This window comes from Atheta coriaria, unplaced genomic scaffold, assembly GCF_025399875.1.
Source record: "Atheta coriaria isolate IRGN ID8LTWV9N9 unplaced genomic scaffold, Caltech_Dcor_3.1 hic_scaffold_5_pilon, whole genome shotgun sequence".
NCBI lineage: Eukaryota > Metazoa > Arthropoda > Insecta > Coleoptera > Staphylinidae > Dalotia > Dalotia coriaria.
In genome coordinates, this window is record NW_027045447.1 from 6871415 (window position 1) to 6896640 (window position 25226).

The 25226-nt window shown below is 35.1% G+C and overlaps 6 protein-coding genes across 21 annotated transcripts; 2 read left to right on the forward strand and 4 right to left on the reverse strand.

Moving 5' to 3' along the window:
- Window positions 1-1235: 1235 nt before the first annotated feature.
- On the forward strand, window positions 1236-6404 carry Ets98B (DNA-binding protein Ets98B). Of its 2 annotated transcripts, none has more exons than XM_065302493.1 (5): window positions 1236-1660; window positions 3223-4012; window positions 4205-4359; window positions 4818-4935; window positions 5305-6404. In XM_065302493.1, the coding sequence occupies exons 1-5, from the start codon at window positions 1622-1624 to the stop codon at window positions 5673-5675; spliced, it is 1473 nt and encodes a 490-aa protein (XP_065158565.1). In that variant the 5' UTR covers window positions 1236-1621; the 3' UTR covers window positions 5676-6404. The 2 variants fall into 2 exon arrangements, with proteins under 2 accessions (XP_065158565.1, XP_065158566.1); XM_065302494.1 differs by lacking the exon at window positions 1236-1660 and adding an exon at window positions 2280-2912.
- An 80-nt stretch (window positions 6405-6484) lies between these two features.
- LOC135791915 (uncharacterized) lies at window positions 6485-8158 on the forward strand. The gene is given in 4 exon segments (XM_065302492.1): window positions 6485-6632; window positions 6635-7398; window positions 7401-7450; window positions 7509-8158. Coding segments are annotated over 4 exon segments (1527 nt in total). The 3' UTR covers window positions 8074-8158.
- Window positions 8070-14429, reverse strand: LOC135791917 (CD151 antigen-like). Of its 4 annotated transcripts, none has more exons than XM_065302496.1 (7): window positions 9876-9894; window positions 9686-9775; window positions 9114-9241; window positions 8870-9061; window positions 8629-8802; window positions 8407-8565; window positions 8070-8338 (listed from the first exon to the last, which is right to left on the reverse strand). In XM_065302496.1, the coding sequence occupies exons 1-7, from the start codon at window positions 9877-9879 to the stop codon at window positions 8147-8149; spliced, it is 939 nt and encodes a 312-aa protein (XP_065158568.1). In that variant the 5' UTR covers window positions 9880-9894; the 3' UTR covers window positions 8070-8146. The 4 variants fall into 4 exon arrangements, with proteins under 4 accessions (XP_065158568.1, XP_065158567.1, XP_065158570.1 ...); XM_065302495.1 differs by lacking the exons at window positions 9686-9775; window positions 9876-9894 and adding exons at window positions 9375-9420; window positions 9477-9590; XM_065302498.1 differs by lacking the exons at window positions 9686-9775; window positions 9876-9894 and adding an exon at window positions 14273-14429.
- Window positions 11467-13657, reverse strand: SH3PX1 (sorting nexin 33-like protein SH3PX1). Its single transcript, XM_065302491.1, has 2 exons — window positions 13470-13657; window positions 11467-13388 (listed from the first exon to the last, which is right to left on the reverse strand). Exon 2 carries the CDS (start codon window positions 13350-13352, stop codon window positions 11778-11780), a length of 1575 nt encoding a protein of 524 aa, XP_065158563.1. The 5' UTR covers window positions 13353-13388; window positions 13470-13657; the 3' UTR covers window positions 11467-11777.
- A 143-nt stretch (window positions 14430-14572) lies between the features above and the next one.
- On the reverse strand, window positions 14573-15967 carry LOC135792114 (skin secretory protein xP2-like). Its single transcript, XM_065302732.1, has 6 exons — window positions 15956-15967; window positions 15167-15593; window positions 15029-15109; window positions 14868-14963; window positions 14739-14816; window positions 14573-14678 (listed from the first exon to the last, which is right to left on the reverse strand). The coding sequence occupies exons 1-6, from the start codon at window positions 15965-15967 to the stop codon at window positions 14665-14667; spliced, it is 708 nt and encodes a 235-aa protein (XP_065158804.1). The 3' UTR covers window positions 14573-14664.
- wupA (wings up A) lies at window positions 15782-24240 on the reverse strand. Of its 12 annotated transcripts, none has more exons than XR_010548153.1 (10): window positions 24102-24240; window positions 23678-23714; window positions 23109-23129; window positions 22910-23038; window positions 22723-22846; window positions 21699-21799; window positions 17606-17649; window positions 17331-17472; window positions 16611-17007; window positions 15782-16214 (listed from the first exon to the last, which is right to left on the reverse strand). XR_010548153.1 is itself a non-coding variant. In XM_065302503.1 (9 exons), the coding sequence occupies exons 2-9, from the start codon at window positions 23690-23692 to the stop codon at window positions 16143-16145; spliced, it is 648 nt and encodes a 215-aa protein (XP_065158575.1). In that variant the 5' UTR covers window positions 23693-23714; window positions 24102-24238; the 3' UTR covers window positions 15782-16142. The 12 variants fall into 12 exon arrangements, 7 of the variants coding, with proteins under 7 accessions (XP_065158575.1, XP_065158572.1, XP_065158573.1 ...); XR_010548152.1 differs by lacking the exon at window positions 21699-21799 and adding an exon at window positions 22312-22412; XR_010548151.1 differs by lacking the exon at window positions 21699-21799 and adding an exon at window positions 20051-20151 and having other exon boundaries at window positions 24102-24238.
- Between the last annotated feature and the right edge of the window lie 986 nt (window positions 24241-25226).

A 25226-nucleotide genomic window follows, 5' to 3' on the forward strand; every position in this document is an offset into this window, starting at 1 on the left:
TATTACCCGACACACAAAATCAAAAATCACCGCAATATGAATTCAAACAATAACAAATCTGCAAATCTGTTATACATGTATTATTTCAAGCATAAAATAATAAATCCTCAGCACCATGTGGGTTGATCATAGCGTAAACTCTGCACCCAAGTTTATTTTAGCTTGTCAATAAAAACTATCCGAGACAAAATTCGCTCAACCCAACTGGTTGCTATGCAAATGCGAAAATGTAAATGATGTGAAGAAAGACACGCTTTTTACCTAACCACATGGTATATCAAATTTGTATAAACATTATTCCGATCGTAGTCTGTATATGTGTGTATGTCCTGCTCCGTACCATGGTGTGCGAGGTCTTACCAAGAAGTAAAGAAATGCGGCTACCATTGACGTCAATCGACATGCCTCACGAACTTTAACGCTTTAAGCAAACCAAGCACCAGCCATCAGACTGCAAGCCAAGCCGACTTGGCACATTAAATGCTTTCAAATGTGAGCGAACGTCCACGCCACAAGATAATACGCGCACACTTGCATGTCAAGAAAGAAAATTATACTCGGGCACGGTCCGCGCAAGAGACGAAAAAAATGAAAGTGAAAGGAATAACAAAGAGAAGGCAGGAGTTTTTGCCACTTGGTAAATCACAATGTAATAAAATAAATAATAAGTCATACGAAAATTTTGCAACTACACGGAATTAATACAGATTTTAAGATAACATTTGTTCCAGGGACCTGTTTCCAATCAATGTTTGCTTAAACTCATAAATATTTATTAAATTGCAATGATTCTATTTTTAACTCCTGCATCACAAAAAGTTATGCATCACTGGAATTTTTGTTCTTAAAACAATTGATTTTGCTGGGAGGCGTGAATCAATTAAAGTTTTTTTTGTGACATTGACAATGAAATAATATGTTAAATAAAAAATATTTTTTTTGGAAAATCACGTTTTGAACTATTATGGCTGTATATTTTGTTCATTGTTCGATGAAAATTGGTTACTGTATATTAAAAAAATGCAACTTTAATGCCTAGGCACCAAAATTAATCTTTTTTATGTCCGATATCGTGCCTTAATAAATCTTGATTATTTCAAAGTGTTTATACATGTTTATAAGTGAGCAAATTTAATTATTTTTAGTTTTAACACGAATTGAAAGAATGTCGGTCGCAGTGCGCATGCGATGTGTACTTATGTTTATGCTTCATACGAGGCCACCGCCGATCGCTACCATCGCTACCACTCCGCGCGCACACTTGTACCCATCAAACAACTATCTCTTTGGTGCTGATCGCGGAGCAACTCCTCGCGCTTGTCGGAATAGAACCAACCGTGCCAACCTCTTCCTTTGCTCGCGTATGTTGTTGCTTGGTCAGGCAAAGTAGGTCTCGCCGTGCGAGAGAAGGAGACATTTCAAGTCAGTCAATCGTCGTGAAACTGCGTCCGAGCAAAGCGCGCACCGTGTTGTGAATAGTTTACAACAAATGTGCTAAATTAATATCGCAGACTTATTTATTTAAAACTTAAAACACAAGCAACAAGTGCGTTCCGAATTGCATCCGAATAGAATTTGTTTGATTCTTTCACCGATTGCGATTTAAATAAAATTGTTCGAAATGGTTTTGCTGAGCAGATGTGCGGATAAGGACGATTCGGTAAGTCGATGCTGTTAATTACACACCTAGATAAGTTGTTTTGCGCACAAACAAGTTTCTTGGCTTTTCTACCTATTTTCTAAGTGTCAACAAGTGTTAACACTCAAACACAAATTTCTTCTCAAAACTTTTTCTTATTTCTTATTATTTTACGGTATATTATTGTATTTTATAAGGTGGTGCAATTTTTGAGTGACTCATTAATTTTTGGAGTTTTTGACGGTTACGAAACGATTTTGAAGTATTTCTTCCGTGGCTTGTGGTCGCGCAAGCCAGTTTCGAAAAGCTAACTGTATTCTGGCGAAATTCCTGCATGCCTCATCGCCCCCAAGCATGTCCATACATACTTATAAGCAGTAATTTTAAAAGTAAAATTAGCTGTGTAGTGGTCATGTTTTGGACTTTCTCTTAGCGCCGAATTGCACTTGTCGTTGTGAATATTAAATTTATACACCATTATTATCACCAGCATACTAAAGACGCAAATAAATATCAAATTGAATTGAAAACTGCGCAGTAAATGATTATGTAATCATAATCATTTTTTATGAGCGATCTAATAAATCTTATGTATATAGTTCTAAAACACACCTTGTGTGTAATCCATTATTCTGTTACAAAATATTTGTAATCGAATTCCATCTCTTGGGTGTTCAAGGTGACGCGAATAAGTCAGGCGCTGTCGTTTCTGGTTTTTCCAAATCTCATGGTTGTGTAGCTTACAACACACGAACCGAGAGTGGTTTACTCATGCCGAACAGCTTTTGTGCACGCAAAAGACAAAAAATAATCAACTAGATACATAAATATCAAGTGTCTAAGTTTTTTTTTTTCATCTGGCGTCGACGATTTAAAGTGTCATAATTAAATTATATCTGCACATTTCGGTTTTTTGCAACTTGAATTTGTGGGGGTATAAAATGCGGAATTAATTTTCGGTATTGGATCTAAGCGAGTTGTACGTGAGCATGAACTTTCAAGGTAAACCGAATAAGAAACCTTTTTTAAAACGCACAGACACATAACAACACGGGATAATCCCATCTATACTAAATTAAACGAGTGAGGGAACAATATGAGATGTTAACGGTTGTCAAACGAAGAGCACCGACACTGAAGTTTTTTCAAAGTCAGTGTGAGAATAACATTTAGTTCGTTCACATCGCAGTGCAGATATTTGATAGATGTTTATATTAATCGTGTTTAGTTTTGTGTAACATCGGAGGAAAACTAGCATCAAACATGATTAAAGGTAACTTAGAAAAGTTTCAAAAACTCTTATCGCTTTCATGAGTCGCGAGCGTGTTTTGAGTGATGGGTAGAGTTCATGCGCAGAGCCAACAGGTCAAAGGGCAGTACAAGATAAACTTTACAATTTAACCGAGATTGTTGCGTGATTACACATTTTAAACGTATATTAACTGCATTAGATTTATTTGGATCGTGTGTTCTTGCTTGGAATTCAAATAGCAGGTGGGGAGGAGTAGTGATGAGCGCACCAGTAGTGATGACATAATATTTGTGTTTTCAATTGCTAACTAGTGGTTCTTTGTTTCTTGCAGATGGCACAAATAGTCCCGTCGGCGGGTTTTACTCCGCCATGTGACTACAGCAACTTTGCGGATACTTTTGACCTGTCTTTACTTCCACCCTTATCACCAAACTTCTATCAATCACAACCACCAGTGCCAAAAATATTCAGCTCGTTCTATCCAGACTCCCCACAAGAGCCAGAAATTGAAACGCCGGATTTTCAAAAACTCCTCGATAAAAATCCCACATCACCACCACTTTCCAATATATATCTGGAGGTACCTTCAAGTAAGAACTACCCGAACAGTCCAGTGGGTGCCATTTATTCGCCACAATTACTCTCGCCAAATAGCGGTGCTTATTCACCGGAAATATCTTTATACGGCCAAGATTTCTACAATACTCCTATCAAACAAGAGGCGTATTACGGTGAACTACCAAAGGATACCGATGAAAATGTTTTGGAATTATTGGGCAACACATTGTTAGATAAACCATGCATCAAAGAAGAGAAGACTGCGGATATCTACAACGATTTGATGCAGTTTGAGAATCAGGCGCAGATTAGTGAATGTAACGAACAGAAAAAAGATCATCAACTTCTGCGGGAAGTACTCAGGGACACCAGCTTTCAACGCAAGCATAATATCAAACCATTGGATTTTCCGAACTTTGAGTTGGACATCAAGATGGAGCAGAAAACTGACGATGAGTATGTTGAACTTGCGCGTGAAAACATCGAACCAGTGTTGAATATGGCCATCGAACAAATGCGTAAAGATGTGAGCAAAACCTGCAGCGCTCTGTCTATCTCACCAGGTAAATTAATTATGCTGGTGTTTATATTGATAAATTCTTTACTCATTGTCATAGAATAACCTTGCACGCGTTTACGCCCACATTTCTTATCTTATTAATGAAGAAAAACAAACAAACAAACAAGCATTCGCGATTTGCACGATATGAAAATTATTAGATCGGATAACCTTGATATAACCAACATTCTTGCAGATCCATCTCAGTGGTCTCAGAGCAACGTATTGAGCTGGCTTGAATTCACATCGAGAGAGTTTAATATTCCGCAACCAACACCAGAACAGTGGGATATCAACGGCGTGAGCTTGGTTTGTCTCGACGAAGAGAATTTCGTGAAACGATCGCCGCAGGTACGAAAAACAAAATCTTTATTACATATGTCTTGATATACGCGTGAAAGTTAATTTAATTATCAACACGGTGCAAAAATTATCGCATTTTTGTTTTGTCTAAGTCCCGAAATTAAAAATTTACGTGATTAAAACACGTTGAGTCATCGGCGTGGGTCAAGCGAAAATATTCCCAAGTCATTTTTGATAAATCAATCGTGAAATCGTTTGCAAACAAGTTGGTAGCCGATAAATTTATCATTCATTGGATAATATACGCCAACTAGAAACTGAATGCTACGCAGTTGATTTTTTAATGATAGCCAAGTAGGTCGCGAAGCAGTGAAAGACTTTCACCGCAGCAATTTGGCGCATTGTGTGTATGTGTTGGCTTCGCCAACGTCCGAAGGAATGCGAGGACGTTCGACGACATTGCCGCTGGCTGTATCACTAATTTTTCTTTTGCACTTTTGCGGCAGGGAGGTGCCATTCTCTACGCACAGTTGGAGATATGGAAAGCGGCGTATCTGGAGGATGACTTGGGAATGCAATGGTTTCCAGAGAACAGCATATCCAGCGCAGGTGACGTCAGCGACGGTGAGTAGCCTATTATACAATTCGTTTGGTTTAATCGCTAAGGCAACTTTACGATGACAACCACGAGAGCTTATAAAAGTAACCGGGCGTCCTTCGTGTGTTTATAATGCGTTTATTATATTTTATTGAACGTTGCTTTATTAACTTGAGCAATCGTGTGCTTGCTTCAGAATGGAATTTCTTTAATCATAATAACAAGTTAGATTTGTAGGCGTGGCTCTAGCGTTTACTGATTTATTCTAATTCTATATTTGCAATCATTGATTTTTGTCCAATTTGCATTCAATTGCTAACCACAAAGAGGATTTCAAAACGGATTGAATGTGTTTGTGGTTTTTCTCAGAGGATTTATACGATGATTCATTTCAGATGAAGATGAAGAAATGGCTTCCACACCTTCGGTTGAAACAAAGTCTCCTGGAAGCACAACTTCAACATCATCTTCACCTCGACCCGGCGGCGGTTCACATATTCACCTTTGGCAATTCTTAAAGGAATTGCTCGCGTCGCCACAGATGCATGGCTCGTGCATCCGATGGTTGGATCGCAGTAAAGGTGTGTTTAAAATTGAAGATTCCGTCAAAGTCGCGCGTCTCTGGGGCAAACGCAAGAATCGTCCAGCGATGAACTACGACAAATTAAGCCGTTCGATAAGGCAATACTACAAGAAAGGCATCATGAAGAAAACAGAGAGATCTCAACGTCTTGTCTATCAATTTTGCCATCCGTACTGCTTATAAACAATACAATCGCATTGTTTAAGTTAAGAGGTGTTGGGTAGTTGGAGGTTTCTTAAAGTTATTAAGAACCTCTGCGTAAAACGTAGTTGTTAGGAAATGCTCGACCAGTTAGGTCGACGACGGAAGGTAATTTCCGTCAAATAATTGTAATCGCGATTAAATTTCGAAAAATGAGTTTTGTCGTTGTGTTGTTACGTTGTTCAGGTTGGTGCTCGGATTTGTTTCATCCTTGAGCTCTACCGACTTCGTATTAACACTTCGGTGGATTTTGGTCCCATATATCTATGATATATCAAAGTATGTAGGTTCTATGAACATGATAAACAAAACTTAGTTGTAAGATTTTGGAATTATTGCATTAGAGTGTTTTCATTATCATCAATTGGGGTAAATTGGTTTTAGGGGGAAATAGTGAAATTTTTGAATACAAACAAAAAATATAAACCTAATGCAATTCTTCTGAATAATTAAACACTGGGCAGTTAGCTCAGATGTTATTTTATTAAGGAAAATAATTAATATAGTCCATATAAGTGTAATAATTTGCTATTTGCTATAAATTTATATTTAATTTTAAGTTTGTTTGCAATATTTATTTAATAAGTTATGATTTAAATATTTATCTACGACACAAACATATTTACATATTGAATATTGTTAATTATTCATATTATTTATTGAAGTTTTTAATCTCAGTGTATTTTGTTTATAATAAAATTTTGACAGCAATGCTTTGACTTTTCCTGTTTTCTTTGTTGTGATTGAAGGATTCGCTTGCGCGTTGTGTTAACGCGCACCAAATCGATATCATGAGCTTCACCTGTTTGAGCAGCGATGGTATAAGGGCAAACAGTGACACAGAAAGTCTCCTCATAAGCAAAATGAGTGTAGTTAAATCACCAAGGAGTTTAAAAAAGAAGAAAGATGAACATAAGGCTGATATGGTCGCGGTTCATCGTGCAGCAAAGAGGAAATATCATCAGATCGGGAAACATTCCGAACGGAGGGTTCTGAAGAAAGCTCCGGGTCTAACAGGACCTACATCAAGGAGGACAACAATCGCAATGAAAACTACAGTCGGCAAAATACGCCAAGTCGTGATGTTAGCGTCGATGGGGAATCACAGATTAACTCAAAGATTATCACGCTTATCGAATCCGAAATCAAACGGGAAGCCAAACATACAACGTTCAGTGATTCACGACCGCAAAGTCTTAGTTTTTATGAAGAAGAAAAAATGCCCGAAGAATTATCTGGAAATTTAGAATTACTGAGTCCTGAAGAAAGACGTCATTATAAAAGCCGAAAACACTATTCACACATGGATACAGATGAACGCAATATGTATAATAGCATTCAGGATATTTACAATCGCGAAAACGATGACATGATGTCATCATCCTTGAAAAAATCCAAATCAAGGAAAAAGAAACACGGAGGAGATGCAGAGATGGGAATGGGTGATAGTCGTGAAATGATGATACCCAAAGAAAAACGTAAGAGCAAGAAGAAGAAACACGAGTCTCCTATGTCCGGCAAAAGAAAACATCGAAAACGTGAGGATGAATTCGATATGCGCAGTAACGAAATAACTCTTGCTTTGGAGGAATTACAAGATGATGTCTTCGAAAACCACGTTGATGATTGTCGACATGAGAAGATAAAGAAAAGCCCGAGGAAATCAGATAAAGTCTACGTACAACGAAAAAATAAATTTGAACTTACAACACGGAAAGTAACTTGACAAATTTAGAAAATCATCCAATACGACAACAGTAAGTTTAATGAAGAAATCGTTATAATTTGTATTAATACTGGTATGTTTGATTTTAGATTTAAAGCAAATGTTTCTCCATTACATTCTGCTTTAAACGAGCAAAAGTATTGGCGTAAATTCACCAACTTCTGTCATGGTCTTCTTGGAGGGCTTGGTTTCGCTCACATGGTCTACATAAGTGCAAACCAATTCACAACTGATGCAACATCCTTGAGAAATTACGCATTATACAGCGATATTTATGTGACAATGTTTCACATCCTTTGTGTGCTTTGTTTAGTCTCAGTCTTCGATAAATACGACATCGCAAATATTGACGTTGATAATCTCAAAGATTTTTTCAAAAATCGTAAAAGTTCTTTTGTTATTCTACTCTATATCATTACTCTTATACTCCATTTAGCAACTGCGCCAAACGATGATCAAATTGCTTTGATTGCGCATAATTTCAATAACAGTGTCAATGTAACCGCAGCTGATATGAAAATATGGACGTCGATGTCTTTCAGTCGTGGATTCTTCGCATTCATTGCTTGGTTTTTCGTTTCATTGACTTCTACTGAAGATTTTCTGTATACGCATTTAAAGACGATGGATACATTTGTTGTTCCAGTTGGTTAAGCATAGACATTTATTATAAATATTAAAACATATACTATGAAACTGTTAACTGTTAAAAATATATCCAACTATATCAAGAAAATAATGCTTGCATTTCTGTGTTCTTTGGTCGCGGTTTAGTGATCTCGAACACCCGCCGCAGTTTATAATAGAGAATAAACGCACAAACGACGCCAAATATTGGTATTGCACAAATACCCAAAGCAACTGCGCACAAATAATAGAGGTGATCTTTTATGTGCGCCTCCATCTTCTCCATGCATCCCTAAAACATTCAACAAATCATAAAATCGTGTCAAACAAATATCACAACACTTGGAATTTCCCACTTACAACATAGTAAATATTCGAAGGATGTGTTCGCTGACCACATTCAGGTGTAACTGAGATGCAACATGAATCGGGGACTAGATTGTGGTTTGCCATACCATCTTGTACCCAGAGACTTGTTGAGTTCCACTCTTCAAATTTCATAACTCCACAACATTTAAACTAAAATTTTTAAAGCGTTAATATTATTATCAATTAAAAATAAACAAATACATTAAAACATACTTCTTTTTGTAAATCATCTACAGATTCTGTAATTGACGTGTCTATACCATATCGAGTCATAAAATTATCATTAAGATTCATTTCCAACACAAGATGTACTTGTTCCCAGTATATGAATGAGAGAATACCAACAGTTGCTTCTGTTGCTAGGATTAATAATAGTAGGATGATGTACTGCAACCAATGCGATTAGTTCCCAGTTAGTTGCCGCCATAAACAAACACTTCATTAACATACTTACTATGATTAGACTGATGCGATTCTCTTTGGCAGCGGCAAAAAAGCCGAGTATACTAACTATAATTAGTAATATTCCGGCTACTAGTAATAAATACACTATGGTCGGGTATGTTATCGATGTTAGAAGTGCGACGTATTGATGACGATCATATAATGTCCATATTGCAACGCCAACAGTCAAACCTCCTAAAATCTATACATAATATTAATTATTAGACATTTTTATAATGTATAAAAATACTCACCAATAAAATTAAGTTGTATATAATTAAAAACCACTTGTTGAAAGTAACGCTGCAACAACCGCTGTTCTTCGACTTGTATTTCGCCATTATTACACCATCACTATCGTATTTCGGCCGTTGAAAAGCATCTGTAAATAGCAAAAACATTAATGAATGAAGTTTCACATTACAAATTCGCTGAATAAAAAACACATGTGCAAGTATTATTACTTTTAACAGCGCGCCGGTAATACTGTTATACGGAGTGAACTACCTATCTACCTGGCTGGTTGTGAACGCACTGCGAAGTAACATTATAACGCTGCTTCTATAATAGTTAAAGTTAAAATGGGTCAAACGCCGAACGCGCGCTTCTAAACAAACCGCACGATGTAAACTTCGAAAACGCGCGCGAAGGTGGAAGAAAATTCGCGTGGGCCGCTGATATCGGTTGATGCATTCGTATGCACGAGAAATATACATAACCCGTTGCGAACGTGTGGTTTCGAATTGATTCATATAAGGAAATCATTAGAACGACGCATCTGGTCATCGTACAACTGAATAAATTGAATTCAACGCGTTGTACCTACCTTTGTGTGCTTCTATTTTCTGTTTCCACATGATTCCGGGACACATTTGTGAAGTTTTCAGATGATAAACGCTATAAGGGGCCGCACTGTCTAAACGAAATGTATAAAGACGGTTTATAGCTTCCTCAAATTTAGATAACAATGATTGTTATCTGTTTTTTTAGATATTACAGGTTGAAAATATATTTACACATTTTTTTCCGCGTATCGTATTTTTATCCAAATATTACATAATATTGATTAATTGAAAAGTTCAAGTTGCAAAAATGTATAAAAACCAATATCGAGGTTTTTGCATTCGCTGTAGATGGTAGAATATTGTAGTATTGTTGAATTATGGCGTGTTTTAACCATCCTGTATAGTCATGAAATTGTTTATACAATACCAAACTCCAAGGCCAATAGCGCCATTTTTTTGCATGTTATGTAAATTTATGATTTTACTCGTCTTGATAATTCTTGCAAATATTGGCGTGAATAGGCGCGTATTTTGTTATCATTCAAACGTTTCATTGAAATTATTAGTAATATGTTAGTATAGACACATATAAAGTCTAATAAATATTGTATTTAATACTAAAATAAATTGTTTGTTTAATCAACGATATCTGATACAGCTCATCTAAATCAATAACATGTGTTCAAAACATCCTGAGTAATAACGAGTGATAAAAAATATAGCTGTTTACGCGGATATTGGATTATCCTTTCGTTCAGGACTTCAATTGACTGTTAAAAGGATTATTTTTGTTAGAAAACCCCGACATTACTGAATCAATGGAGTTGTTATGACTACCTCATAGTCGTATAATAGGTAAGCCCTCTATATGATAATCTTTTTAGCTTTTACTAATTACTTGTAGACCAACCGCAAAGTAAAATGTCAGGCGCATTCGTCAAATCTCCTAAGTTTTTCTGTTGAAAACGAAAACTTGGAATTTTTAATGCGTAATTAAAAATAATAATAGAAAACATAAATACGCATAATTTCTCCTAGTATTTTTTCCATAACTTTCTTACTTTAGAAGTTATTTATTCTGTTTTCATTTGAGTAGATCGAAATTTGATGTTTTGAATTCCTTAGTCCTTTTAGTTTAGGAGTAATTATCGTTTAATTGAATATTTTGATTTTCATCGGCTCTGTTATTTGCTGATTTTTGAAATGTAGAGGAGAAAAAGAAACACCAAATTACTTTATTATAAAGAAAAATTGAAAAATTTTTCGTCACCATTTAGAAAAATGACTTGACTGCTTTCCTTGGATATTTACACCATACTCCATCCCTTTAACTAACAAAGTACAATTTGAATTGCTTTGTTGTAATGCATATGTGCGCAGTTAAAGCGTTACTTAATCAGAACAATACTGACTCACTCAGTCAACAACCTCAAGTATGTGCTTATCACCTATTACTAAGGACCTAGTGTTTACTTACAAGAAAATCAATATTACAGCAGGTTTTTTTTAGAAATATATATTTTATATAAATAACATAAATCCGAGTAATACATCATAAACTTTTGTAAAGTAGCTTAAAAGCGGAATTAATCAGTTAATACGAATTAGTAAACTGACCAAAATAATATCATCTCTCGAAATAAATTTGAAATAATGGAATCAATGCACATTTGATGTGTTTCATTAAAGCGCTTTACATCCAATCTTCTTAATTTGAAATCAGTGAAATCATAATATATAATGATAATAACAAAGTCCTCTAATTGCAATTATACCAATTAAATTTTGTGTAAAATAGAAACTGAAATAATATTATTTGCAGTACGTTCCAAACATTTTCAGTCTCTAATATTGCATTATATACGAAGATTACACTCATTAAAATGGATACTAAATATTTACAAAAATACAAGTTTCGTTTTCGAATACATACTTAGAAAATATTTCATATTTGCCATATTAATATGTATAAATGAAATCACATTAGTTTGAATATTTGGTAATATTGTGCTCTCATTGAAAACCTAAATGAAAATCGAAACAATATTTGGAAACAAAAGCACATTGAATGTGTACCTCTTAATTAAAATTATTTTGCTTTCGTATTTAATTGCATATGTTAAGACTAGCACATTACTTTCGTTTAAAATCGTCTAAAACATTCTGCAATCTAGCGGCAATCTTTTGATGAAATTTGACTTGTTCCTCTAAGAAATGCATCATGCTCGCCTTCAATTGATGATCCCGTTCGTCTTTAAAATGTTTCAGCTCAGCGAGCGTGACGTACGTGAACGTATCGCTACGCGCTTTAACTTCGGTCACAACGTTACCACTCTGAATCTTCTCGATTTCTTTCCGCTTGTTTTGTAAACTTCTGCACGTACTGAAAATCTGCTGGAATGAACTGGTGATGCCCTTGTACAAGTATAACTTATCACCAAGGCAGTCCCAATCAAGCGCTGGTTGTGCGTCATAATACCCCGAAATATCAACATACGCCGATCCCATCCGTTTAATATTTTGCGACAGATGACATGGCACCGCTTTTGAATCATACTCAATCGCTGCACCAAGCGCAAAGAATGTATTTCCAACCTTTTGATACTCTTTTCCATATAGTCCTTTGAACTTCTTTCCTTGATCCAACAGCACAGCAAGTGTATTTTTGAAATTATTATCCAACTGCATTATGAACGGCACCTTTGTACTTTCTAAAGTTTCGTAAACAGAAGGCAGCAGAGTTTTCTGCGGTGCCTCAATACACAGCGCAAAATTAGCGTTTACAAGTTCATCTTTTTCAGCAAGTCGTTTTCCTTGCTTCCAAAGTTTCTCATCGGTGCAAGTCAAGAAGTGCTGCCAAACATCGCATCGTGATAATACCGGATGACGACAAACGTAATTAATAAATTCGTTTAACTGACATCGTCGGCGCTCAATAAATTGTTCCTCATATCTTCCGGAAATTTGTTTATCAGGCAGTGGGGGAATTGCGAGTAAACTAAACTTCTCCATAAGGCGTTCATGCAGCCAATCAAAGTGTTTGTATCGACGTGATACTTGAATGTTAGTCGCGCTTGGCGTGAGCTGATAAGCTATATAACTTTTGAGTCCCTTTAACTTGGACTCTTTTTTTGGGCTGGTGATTTGTACAGTCTGTACTAAATTTAACTCTGGCCATTGGAATTGATTTTCCTCGGATATTTGTATGTAGATTTTCGATGTGTCCGGAACGGTGACTTTCACATTGCCAAGCAAATAGTTTTCGCCGCCGTTTTTCATAAATGAACCGAAACGGTTTAAACTCTTTTTTGATACAGTGCCTTTAGGGTCATACCCAGGTTCAAAATGATTGTACTCTGTTTCCCCACTATTTGCATAGATTGGATCATGTGTCTGTTGCTCATGGGGTTCACTAGGACCTATTTCTGAATAGGTGTCATCATCCCAATCATCATACCATTCATCCTTTTGCTCTGTTGCAGCTGGTTGAGGTGCTGCATTCCAATCTGAATTTTGTGTTGATTCTTTACCAATTGTTTCTACATAAGCCCCAGGAATAAGTCCAATTTGATCAGAGGCATTCCTCACTTCCCACCAGCCTCCCATGCAATCAGTTTTTAATACTGTCACTACATCACCAGCTTGCAGATTTAACTCGTGCGTGTTGGGTTCCCCTTGGAAGTCGTATAAAGCTTTCGCTTGGAACATTGTTCAATTTTAGTGCGGTTTATTTCCAGTATACACCTTTATAAAGAAACGAATGTAGTAGACTCACTAATAACCTTAAAACTTGTATAGATATTTTGTTCGGTTGGATTATCTTACACGTAAGTTATCACAAATCGATTGACACCCGTTGATCAACATTTACCGCTGATGCGCCGATGCCTATCTGCGTAGCTGATTTTTAAAAGCAGATATCAATGTGTACTTTCATCAATGACAAAGAGGAACACAAGGGGCTCACGTCATATGTGGTTGAGCTGGATGCAACTGACACTATCAAGCCGAATGCTATTGTTCACTCACAGATGGTGCCACCATGTTCACTTGTAAATAAATATTTAGTTTCCGATTGTGATTGTAACGTATCACTCACTCAATATTGAATCAACTTATTATCAGTATATACTTGGAAATATTTATTTACTTTATATTGAAATCTCAATATCGTCAAAGAATGAATCAGACCCATTCGTAATCTGCCGAAGCAAATTTATATTTCAGAATGTAAGTTGTAATCATTGTGGGCGTAGCAGTGCGCACATAACATTACAATTTTATTTTTAAATGTAAATGTAAACAAAATCTCATATTTCGTTATGACCTGCCATACGTTTATTAAACTGAACCGCAGCGAGCTAAATTTAATCTTGGTGCAATCATTCAATACTCGTAGAATATTTTTTACTTAAAATTGTATTCATAAGTTGAAAAATATTGAAAGGTTATCGTAAATAGGACTGGTTGAATACAAGTTTAAAGTTTAAAACTAGAAAATTCAAGGTCTGAGATGACGCGCCATCAAACTTATAAATAAACCATTATTTCAGGTAGTGTCTAGAGAGGTAGGTCGTCGAATGTATTATTTTTTAATGTAAAATTTTGCGCTATGTTTACGTACGTACCTTTGTTTAAAACTTTATGTTTATTGAATATGCAGATGTATAAAAGCGCACTTTGAATAATATTTGTGGTGATGCTGGATGTTGCGTTCTCGGCGCTCTCTACAGCAATTTCGAAATGACTGAATGATGACTGTTAGACTGGTACTTTCAACAAGCTGCAATGACGCCAATTGCAGATCCGGATTTCATATTTAAGAAGCCAAATTTAGCTTTACTGTAATACCAAATGTTAATACTTCTTTTTTAAAGGAAAAACCCAAGATTTGTGCTTATAACTAAGGAGAGGATGAGAAAATCAAATTTTAATGTAAGCAGACACACAATTTATTGGAACGTTTGATTATTAAATATATTCTGTGTATAATGATTATATTATATATGCCATGTTGTATTTAAGAAGCTGGTGCTGCAACAATCAAATTATTTTAGTATTTTTGTGTTAGATGTGATAAATATTGATTGTTACCTTCAGCTGCAGGTTCAGCTGGAGCTGGTTCACTTGCTGGGGCTTCTGCAGCGGGTGCAGCTTCAACTGCAGGAGCAGCTAAAAAGTTACCAGTTAAATTTTGTTAGTATTTATTTGATATTTAACTACCTTCGGCTGCTGGTGCAGCTTCAGCAGCAGGGGCAGCAGCATCAGCAGCTGGTGCTGCGGGTTGTTCACCTTCAGCTGCTGGTATTGGTGGAGCTTCTAAATTTAAATTATTTTTAAAATTATTATTTTTTTAATTATTTGGTTAATTCTACGGTTTTTACCTCCTGTTGGTGTGGTTGCTGCGGGAGTGGCTGCTGCAGGTGTACCTGGTGCTGGTGTACCCGCTGGTGGAGTAGCTCCTTCTATTTATTAGAATTTTACATAAAAATGTTAATTATTGTTTATTTTAGTAATCAAACCTGCTGGTGGTGCTGCTCCTTCTGCAGGTGCAGCAGGCGCAGCTCCTTCAGCCGCGGGCGCGGCACCTTCGGCAGGTGCTGCTCCCTCCGCAGGTGGGGCAGCTCCTTCTGCTGGCGGAGCGGCTCCTTCCGCCGGTGGTGCTGCGCCTTCTGCAGGTGGTGCCGCGCCATCTGCTGGTGGGGCAGCTCCTTCCGCAGGCGGTGCTCCTTCTGCCGGTGGTGCTCCTTCTGCAGGTGTAGCGCCTTCGGCGGGTGGTGCACCTTCGGCTGGAGGTGCTCCCTCGGCCGGAGGTGCTCCTTCCGCAGGGGGTGCTGCATCTGCAGGTGCTGGTGCGGGTGCTTCTGCTGGTGGTGCCGCTTCCGCGGGTGGGGCTGGTTCTGGTGGTGGAGCTTCCGCTGGAGGTGGAGGTACTTCTTCCTCCCCTTCCTACATCATCACCCATCATATTAAAACATCAAATTTTTGTTTTACACAACTTTAGGAATGAAATATGAGTATACTTATCGATTACGATGAACATTTGTTGACAGAACAACAACAATACCCACAGTGTCGAACAAAACTAGCACTTTGACCAGGACAAACAAGAAAAGTCACATTTTAATAAATATCAATAAATTATACATAAGGTTTATTCACTTACAGACAAGACTCTGAATATTATATTTATATTAATAACAAATAATAATTAGAAAGAGAGACAAAGCACAGTTATAGGTGTAATAGTCAATTTGTTGATGAGATATTGCATAGGTATTCAGCTAAAGTATAAGTGTTGTTGCTATTACAACCAACTCCATTGTAGTTGAGATGTTTGCGTCATCGTTGCAGATATAGTGATGTAGAGGTGTTCGTCAAGAGTGTTTGTTGAACATATAACAAGTTCTCAATCAGGTCGACAGACAATGGAAGGAAAGTGATTGAACAATAATTAACCAAAAAGTCTTGGAAACGAATTGGGTATTATTGATTGGTTCATGCTTCGGCTTCGGCCTCTTCGTGGTGTACCTTCTTCTCTTCCTTCTTCTGGGACCATTCAGGCTTTTTCTGAAACATTCAAGATCACATTTAGAAGATGATCCATACATAGATTTAAATTATTCAAGCGATCAACTTAATATGACATGAAGCGGAAGACATTTAAATGGCTGTCGCTTAAGGGTCTCTAGGGGTGCAAATGCAATCAAATAAATATGGTGCATCCAATCTGTGAATTCAATCGGGGACGGTGTGTTTGTGTAAAAATGTGCAGAAAATTATAAGTTTAAGTAAAAGTAGTGGTGGTACATCATTTCTACCACAATTTTACGCTATTTTGGTGTGAAATATGACGTAAAATTGCTTGTGAATATTTGGGGGTTGGTTTGTTGAACGATTAAGCAGTTATTTAAGCATAAAGATCAATCTCGCAGCGCTAGCAGTACTGAGGGCACCAAGGCTCACCTTTTCTCTGGACTTGAACCATACTAAATTTTGAGATAATATTTATATCATGCACAAAAATCAAAAGCGACTAATAAAATATTTGATATAGCTTCGTTGCTTGTCGATATCTCTGGTTATGAAGTAGTTTTATTCAATATAATAAGTATGATATACACGTCATCGTGGTGTAAGTATGGTTTTTGATGAAAAGTAGTAAATTAATTTATACAAGTAGATTAATATGTAGAGTGGTGTCGTGTGTGTTGGTGGTAGTGTCGAGCTTGTCACAATATCGTTGTATAAAGATATGTGTAAGAATCGGTGCGCGACTGGTGTTTATTTGCTTTGTGTCTTAAGCACTATTGCGATTTTACTTCTTCTGTGTCTGCCATTCGGCCTTATCTCCTGCCTTTTTCTGCGAAAACAAACATTCAAGCTTGAAGTCTTGGATTATTTACTAGATGCATCATTTGCATACAGGTTTTCACTTGTAATAAAAAAGAATTGATGCAAATATCATCTGCGATCACAAAATGCAAAAACAATGAAAAAATGATGTGTCAAAAGTTATTCAATCACAAAAAGATGACACTATGCCTAGCCAAGCCAATTGTATATGTTTATAGATTTTTTTTTGGTTTCTTTTTTGAGAGATAAATGAAGGAAAATACAAAAATATCGTTTTTCAAAAATATTTTTGGGGAGGATTTTGATTGTTTTGGAATTTGGGGGACTTACCTCCTTGTCTTCTTCTTCAAGTGTGAATTCCTTCTTCTTGACAACCTTGAGTTGGTTACGGAAGTTGAATTCGGCGGCCTTCTTTTGAAGCTTGGCGAATTTGTTTTCGTATTTGGATACCTTCTTCAAGGCAGGCTTAACGCTTTAAATAAATAACAATAAACATTAATTTAATTTATATTTACCCCTGATAATAGGCATTTTTAATACTGCATTATGTGTTGCATAATTTTAGACGAATAGAAATATGGTTAAAATTAAATGTTTAAACTTACAATTTGCCTCTGAGGTCATTGACTTGGCTGTTCAAATCAGCGATCTAAAATTCACGCACATATTTATATTAGATATTGATATTTATAGATATAATAGTTTACAAATTATAAGTTTTTTTATTTTGATATTGAAAGAAGAAAAAAACTTATAATTTATAACTTGAAAATTACGTTTTTCTAGTAACAAGTATACTGTACAAACACAAAAACTCACATGATTTATTATTAAGCACATGCAAACGTGCGCAGGATTATATGCGTCATGCCAACTGAGTTAATAATATAATTTTCTTTCTTTTTTTAAATAAAAATGCCAACGAAAATAGTGTGTAATATATAGAAATGTGATTTAAACTGATTTAAAAATTAAAGTGCAGTTAAAGATTAAAATATATAATATTATGCTTAATCGGTTTGTATATTAAAAATTGTTTAAGGTTTTATCATCTTTATCAATGGTTTGTTTAAAAGACAAAAACTAGAAATAGGAAATGTACAAAAAGAAAATGCAGAATTTCAGAAGAAAAAAATAGGTTTTGAACATTTACAGTGCGTTTTAGGAAATATGTAATTCGAAAGGGTGCCATCTATAACTCTTGTTCGACAAAAACAAAAATATTTACTTATTTCTATCCGTTAGGCCGTGACTGTAAAAAATCAGCGACGGCCGCACAAAAACTCGTGTTTTGTCTTTGGTTTTCAGATGCGAATCTGTTCTAGCTCGGCTGGTCTTGTTCAGCTGTCGTTCGACGCACAAAAAATCGTATTGTTTCAGAGAGACAGATAAACGTTCTGGGGGATATTCATCAGAATAGGGATGAGTTTTGCTTTCGATACGTATATTGTGTTCAAAGCAATACCAGTTGACGCAGTTATCTATTTGATTGCGGTGATACATTTAAACGTAAAATGTTGATGTTGTTAAGACATAACTAGGCGAGGATGGCGAGGAAGACGACGTTGCCAAAAATATGATCGCAACGCGTTTGAAAAACAAAAAAATCGTGTTTTTGCGCTTAGTTTACATATAATACGAATGGATTTTTGGACTCCAGCATGGCACTTCAATTTTTGTGAAAATTAAAGACGTTAACGAAACGAAACAAATAAAAGAAAAACATTTTTTAATTTGTGGCATTAATGAGATTATTTTCAAAGTTCTTAAAATGGGTTTTATCCTTGAATTTTGAGACCATTTAAGTTTTTGATTTAAATTTTTTGCAATTTTTTTGGTGATTTGGAACGAAAAGTTTCGATTAAAAAAAACTTCATAAAAACCAAATAAAATAAATTAAATTAAAATAAGAGAACAAAATAGAACTAAAATAAGAACAAAGAAAAGTATTTATTTATTTACCATGAAGAGCCATACCGTTTCTTTTTGTTTTTAGGTTTTGAAAATTAATTTCATAATAGCGCTCAAAAAATATCATTGATAGACAAAAATGGGGATAATTTTAGACAGAAAGTGGGATATAAATCACTTGTTTTTCAAATTAATTCAAACAAATATTACACGTTTAGTTGAACTTCAATTTTAGTTCAAAACAGAATGGGGGGATCCATAGATAAGGAGCGGAAAATAAAATGCGTCAAAATTATTTGTCAAAAAAAAGTCTCGAGTAATTTGATGACTGCCCTGGTAAATAAATAAATAAATTGAGAAAAAAAATTGTGTGTGTCCGGGGTGTCACAAATACAGTCTGTTGTGTAAATGTGTGATAAGCTAAACTAGTAAAAAAATCGATAAATTTTTCGTTTGAAATTTTTCAGTTTTCTCGACTTTTTTGGCATTTAAAAACTGTTTGATTGTTGTTTTTTTCTGCAAAATTAAGCCCCCTATGATTAAATGGGGTTTGTATATTCTTGGTCGTGAATTATTATATACAATCAACGAAAATTATGTCAAAAAACATAAAAATGCGTTTCTTCTGCTTTCGTTTTTTGTCAAAGATTTTGTTTTGCGGCGCGGCTGCAAATTAAATTTAGAATATGCTGCAATTTGCTGGCCACCAGCCAACAGTTACAACACCGTGTTCTATTAATATCGAATGCTTGCCTTTTTCGAAATAGCCGCCTTCGCCGGCTCTAGTTTCACGCGAAACTTCCGAAAAACAGAAAATCAAACACCAACAAGAAATGAAACGCAAAAGAAACAAGCATCGTGTGTTGTTAAGTAACAACTGTTCAATCAATATTTAAGAGTAATGGACGAATATAATAGAAAACTCAAACAAAACTAATTTTTAAATAATAAAACTGAACAACACAAAAGAAAAATAAACAAATTAAAAATAAAAGAGTACTATACATAATATAAATCCCAAAATTAAATAATTAATGAATTAATTATTTATGATTATTTGAAGAAAAAAAAATCATGGTTTGGTATAATATTGGTATCTTGGATCGCAATTTTATTTTTGTTATGTTTTATTTATGTACCTCCCAATCTCTTTTTCGGACTTCGCGTTCCAAATCCCACTTCTGTTCCTCACAAATATACATGCGGTCAAAATATTCTTGGCAAATCTTCTTAAGTCTTTCTATAAATTAGATACAACCGTCAATATGGGCGTTATGAGGCGTTATGTGTTCATTTCATCAATGAGAGAGAATGAGAATCAATTTACCCGGCACGTTCAACGTGATACAAATACATGAGGAGTCAATACAAATGATATATAAACGTCTGCCTGTTTCGTTTCGTTCGGGTGGCATATTCAAAACATTGTCCAAAAATACAACGGAAAAAATTGTAATTATGTCGAAGGGTTGATATGAGATGTATGTACAAAACTTTTCGATGTCGAAATGTCAAAAAACTCAAGTAGTGTTTGGTTATTTGCATATTTTGTACAATATTATTTAAAGCCATACTCTTGCAACCATACAAAGTGGTTCAAATAAAGTTGGTCATTGATTATTTCATGTTCGTATCGCTTCGCAATCAATTCAGTCAAATCAATTCAAAATTGCAAATTCAATTCAATTAGATCAAAATATCTAGTCGAGCAAGATGTCTGCAATCAACCAGCACCCTACACATGTGTTTGTGTGTGTGTGTGAAAAACGAGTTTACTCCAAATGAAAACAACTAAATAAATCAAATCAAAGAAGAAATTAACAAATAAAAAATAAGAAAATGTAAAACAACGTATCTAGCGCACCTAATTATTCATACAAAATTTCAGGCGATTATTAAAAATTAATGAAAACATCAATTTCGGTCGATTAATTTCATCAAAAAATTAGAAAACTAAAGAAACTAGAAACGAAAATTCAACGAAAACCAAATTATAATACGAAAATAAAGTAAACGGTAAAAGTTCTGTTGTTGTTGGTTTGGTTGTTTTGGACAGTTTTAAATCAAAAAATATTGTAAAGATTATATCAAAATAGTATCAACATCATTCTTGCTAAATTAAATGATTGTAGTAGTAGTAGTACCTCCCAAGCTTTACACTTTTCAATCCACTCTAGGTCAAATTTATCCGCTTCAAGTAGTTTAGTTCGGTTGTGATATGTTTGACAAATTGTTTGGAGTTCGGCTAGAAGAAACAACACAAACGGTTGACACTTTTTTTCGCTCTTGTACCCAATGTAGAAATATTTTGCCATTTTAACTCTACCAACTTAATCTATATATTTTGTGGCGACTTGTGACAGTTGAACAATATAGAAGTAAAATTACGCGTAAATTTGTCTTTGCCTTTTCATACATTTTCCGATTATCAGTAAAATAAAATAAATTTCATTCGCAAAAAAGCGCGCTTATAGTAAATATTTGTATATACAACAATAAAATAAAAAAATAAAAAACACCGATCTCAAAAACAGTAGTATTATACATTGCTTTAGCCAATTCAGCGATTTTTTATGGTTTTAGTTGTTCGAGATTAAAAGTGGTGCATTGTCAAAGCTGGTTCTACTCGCTCGGAGGGTGCGATCAATTTGGTGCATCATAATATCTATTCTCATTCAATTTTGCTGTGCGTTTGAGGTTCGCTGCATCGCTGCTGCATCATGCGCTTAATTATTTTGCCTGCTATGTGATTTGAGAATTAATTTCATTGCATTTTGTATGCCTAACCTGAAAGTCCCTGTTTTCAACCTCCTTCTCAAGATCGTATTTGGAATTTTCCAAATCGCAAATGCGCTTGTAATAAGTTTGGCAATATTGTTTCAAATTACCTAGAAACATAAGTTTTGGCTTGTGTGTGTAAAACTTGAATAAAAGAGAGAAAAGTATGAAGAGAATAGATAGAATAGAGTGAGAATAGTTTGCAGGATTTATCGCCGATCTCCGTCGTTTAATCGTAATTCTTAAGTCAAAGTAAAAGTTTGTTTTATTTAAAAAATGTGTTTATGGCATTTGGTTTTTGTTTGCTTTGTTGCTTTATATGCACCTGAAATTAGATTTAAAAAGCGTGCTCATCAGAAAAAAATCATAAAAAAGCGTCTTAGAGGACAGAAAAATCTTTCAAAAATGAGTACACTGTAAAAAAAGAAGCGAGAGAAATCAAAATTATTCAAGTATAACATGATGTCATTTTTGTTTTAAGAAAATGTTGTTTTCATGTATAGGTATGTCAAATGTCAATATGATGTAAGTTTATCGACGCAAAAATCTGTGCTTGAAATAATTTGGTAAACAGAACAAAAAAAGATACGCTGTACGTATATAATGCACATTCGATTCTAACCTCAATATCCTTCTTTTTAACCATATACTCTACGTCATACTTAACGCCCTCCAGGTCGCAGATTTTCTGATAATAGTTCTTACAGATGCTTCTAAGACTGTCTGTCCATTTTGTGCATCACAAAGTGTGTACGAGTGCGAGTGAGTGTTCACACAATAATACATAAAACAAACAAAACGATGAATATTGTATACACTTTCAGGGAGGGCGGGGCGTCGACGATTCGTTCAAATTCACGTATTTTAAACAATAAATAAATGTGCATATTTAAGGATAATACAACAAGGGCATAATAACACGTTGAATCAGTGCCATTTTAAACGAAATAAAAAAATATTTAAACTATCTCTATGTATCGAGGGACACGTGAAGAGAGATTTAGATCGATGTAAAGAATTGTAACAGTCTTACCTTCGTTGGCGTCTTCGAGGATCTTTGGTTTACCGCAACGTTCCTCAATGATGCGCCTACGTTCAGCCGCTTTGCGTTCCTGTTCCTTCTTAAGTTCCTCGGCGGCTTTCTTTCTCAAGAGTAACTGCACAACAACAAAAATCAAAATAAATTTTTGAAGTTATTGGAGATGATGAAGATGACCTACCCTGAGTTTCTTCTTCCTCTCTGGAGTCATGAAACCTTTCTTAGCCTTCTTGGCCTTGGAGGCTTCCTCCATACGAGCGCGGACTTCCGCCCTCTTGCGCTCGATCTCCGCCTGCTTCTTCTTCTTTTCCTATATTCATCATAGCAAAACAATTTAGTTACCTGTATGGACACCATCAACCTATACCTATGTAGGGTACCTCAGCAATCCGTTTTTTTGACTGAAAAATAAAACAAATAAATTAGAATTTCATCAAAATATTCAATTTTATTTTTAGTAAAATAAAACACATATTTTGCTATTTTGTTAATTTAGCTATGCTGCCATGCAACTATTTATGTCTATAATCATGTATAGGTTGTGCAATTTGCTTAATCTTAGACTGTGTTTAATATAAAGCGACTTACTATTTAAGTATTTGGTTTGTTACCAAGTCAGCTGCGCAGTTGCTTCGCATTGTTCACAAAAAGCGACAAAATACAAACACATATATTCGTAGACGTTGATAAGTAACAAAAAACAATTAAAAAAATTGTTTCATTGCGTATCAAAAGCTGCAAAATTCGAATCGCGCGATTCGTACTAATGTTATCGCAAAAATAAGTTGAGCTTTAAAAAAATTTGATAACCTAACATGCTGCTTACCTTTTATAAAACGAATTGTCTGAATCAGGTACCAAGGAATCCATTATACTATAATATAATAAATAATAATCGGTCGTTAATTTTTATTTTTAGATGTAATTAAGTATACAATACATACCTAACCTCATCATCCGCCATTTTGGTGTTTGGTTTTGTTGGTCTGAAAAAAGTTGAGCAGGTTTATTTATTGGCAAGTTGTAATTTGTAGCTGAGTCTAAAAATAACCGCCGTGGTAATTACAAGCTAAAAGTAGTTGGGCGCGGACGCCATCTTAGCGTAACTTAAAAATAAAACTCGAGCCGCGCAACGTAACCCTATCCAAATTTGGCAATCTACACACGCGCATGCGCGCATTACTTTACTGTTAAGTATCCTTTCCAATGCAATAATCGAATGCGTACTTTCACTGATGCACAAATATTGAAGAAATCACTTCGGTAACACTAGATTTTCAATTTTCACTCTGTACTTAAGTATGTTGCGGCTAAGTTTAAGTTGTAATGGTTGAATTTTTTATAATTTGTGAGAAATTCTGTGTTTTACATACCTGGGTCAGCAAAATCTGCAAGTGACTAGTCAACAACGACTCCTGGTGCTGACTGTGACTTTTGGTTACGCGTTCCAATTCAGGCGGCGACACTAAACACCACTACTCCACATCCTACCATCTCCCACCACTGAATTTTCTTTCGCGGTTCCTTATAGGCGAGCCATATAGGCCTAACACCGTACCTCATGCATAAAAATAGATTCAAGCGATTTGATATCCGAGCGAACGGATCTGCGCAAGCCAGCAAAATCTTCACATTTTACTTAAGTATTATGCTTTAATAAATACATGTTTTCGGATTCCATGCTAAAATTTCCATTAAAATGAAGAATTTCAAATGTCTTCCTGTTTAATCATCATTACTACCTGCATTTATGTCTTTAGATCATTTGCAAGGTAAGTTTATCTTAATTTTTAGTATGATGAGAAAACCATTTTGGGATTGACGCACAAATTGACGTAAAATGCAACTGTTACAGTTACTAAGTTGGAGCAGGCAATATTTTCATTATTTGTTTAGCTTTAGGTTGTTCAAAATGCTTTCCAAAATTAAACCGAATGTAGGTGTGGATGTGGGTGTGGATACATCTGCAGCAGTGAAACTATTTCTCAGGTTGGAGGCTGTGCGTTGAATTAAACACGCCAGAAAACTCAACTTTAACATGAAGCTAAAATTAGTGCTTGGGAGCATAGCCGCAAAACATGGCAATTAACTGATTACTTAAGTTGAATTCGATAATATTTTCATAAAAGTAGATAAATATAAGATGCAGAATTTGCGTAAAAACTGTTTTTCTGTACTTTTATAAAAATATTTTGATAAATTAAATTATTAAAGTTAAATTACATAAATATTATTATTATAAATCTAGTTTCTGCTTTGTATAATACAGGATTGTAAACTGACTACGCAAAATAAGCATTGTAAACACGTAAACAAGTGATTCACGAGAATTCAATTATTTTTATCAAAAATTAATAAAAGTTTTGCAAAATTTTTCTGAAAAAAGGAAATTTCAGAATTTTTGTACAAAATTTTTCTTTTTATAGCTAAAAGTAACTAAATTTTCTTTTTTTACAATTTTATTCTCGTGGTTAGATGAATAAACCTTTTCACTCAGA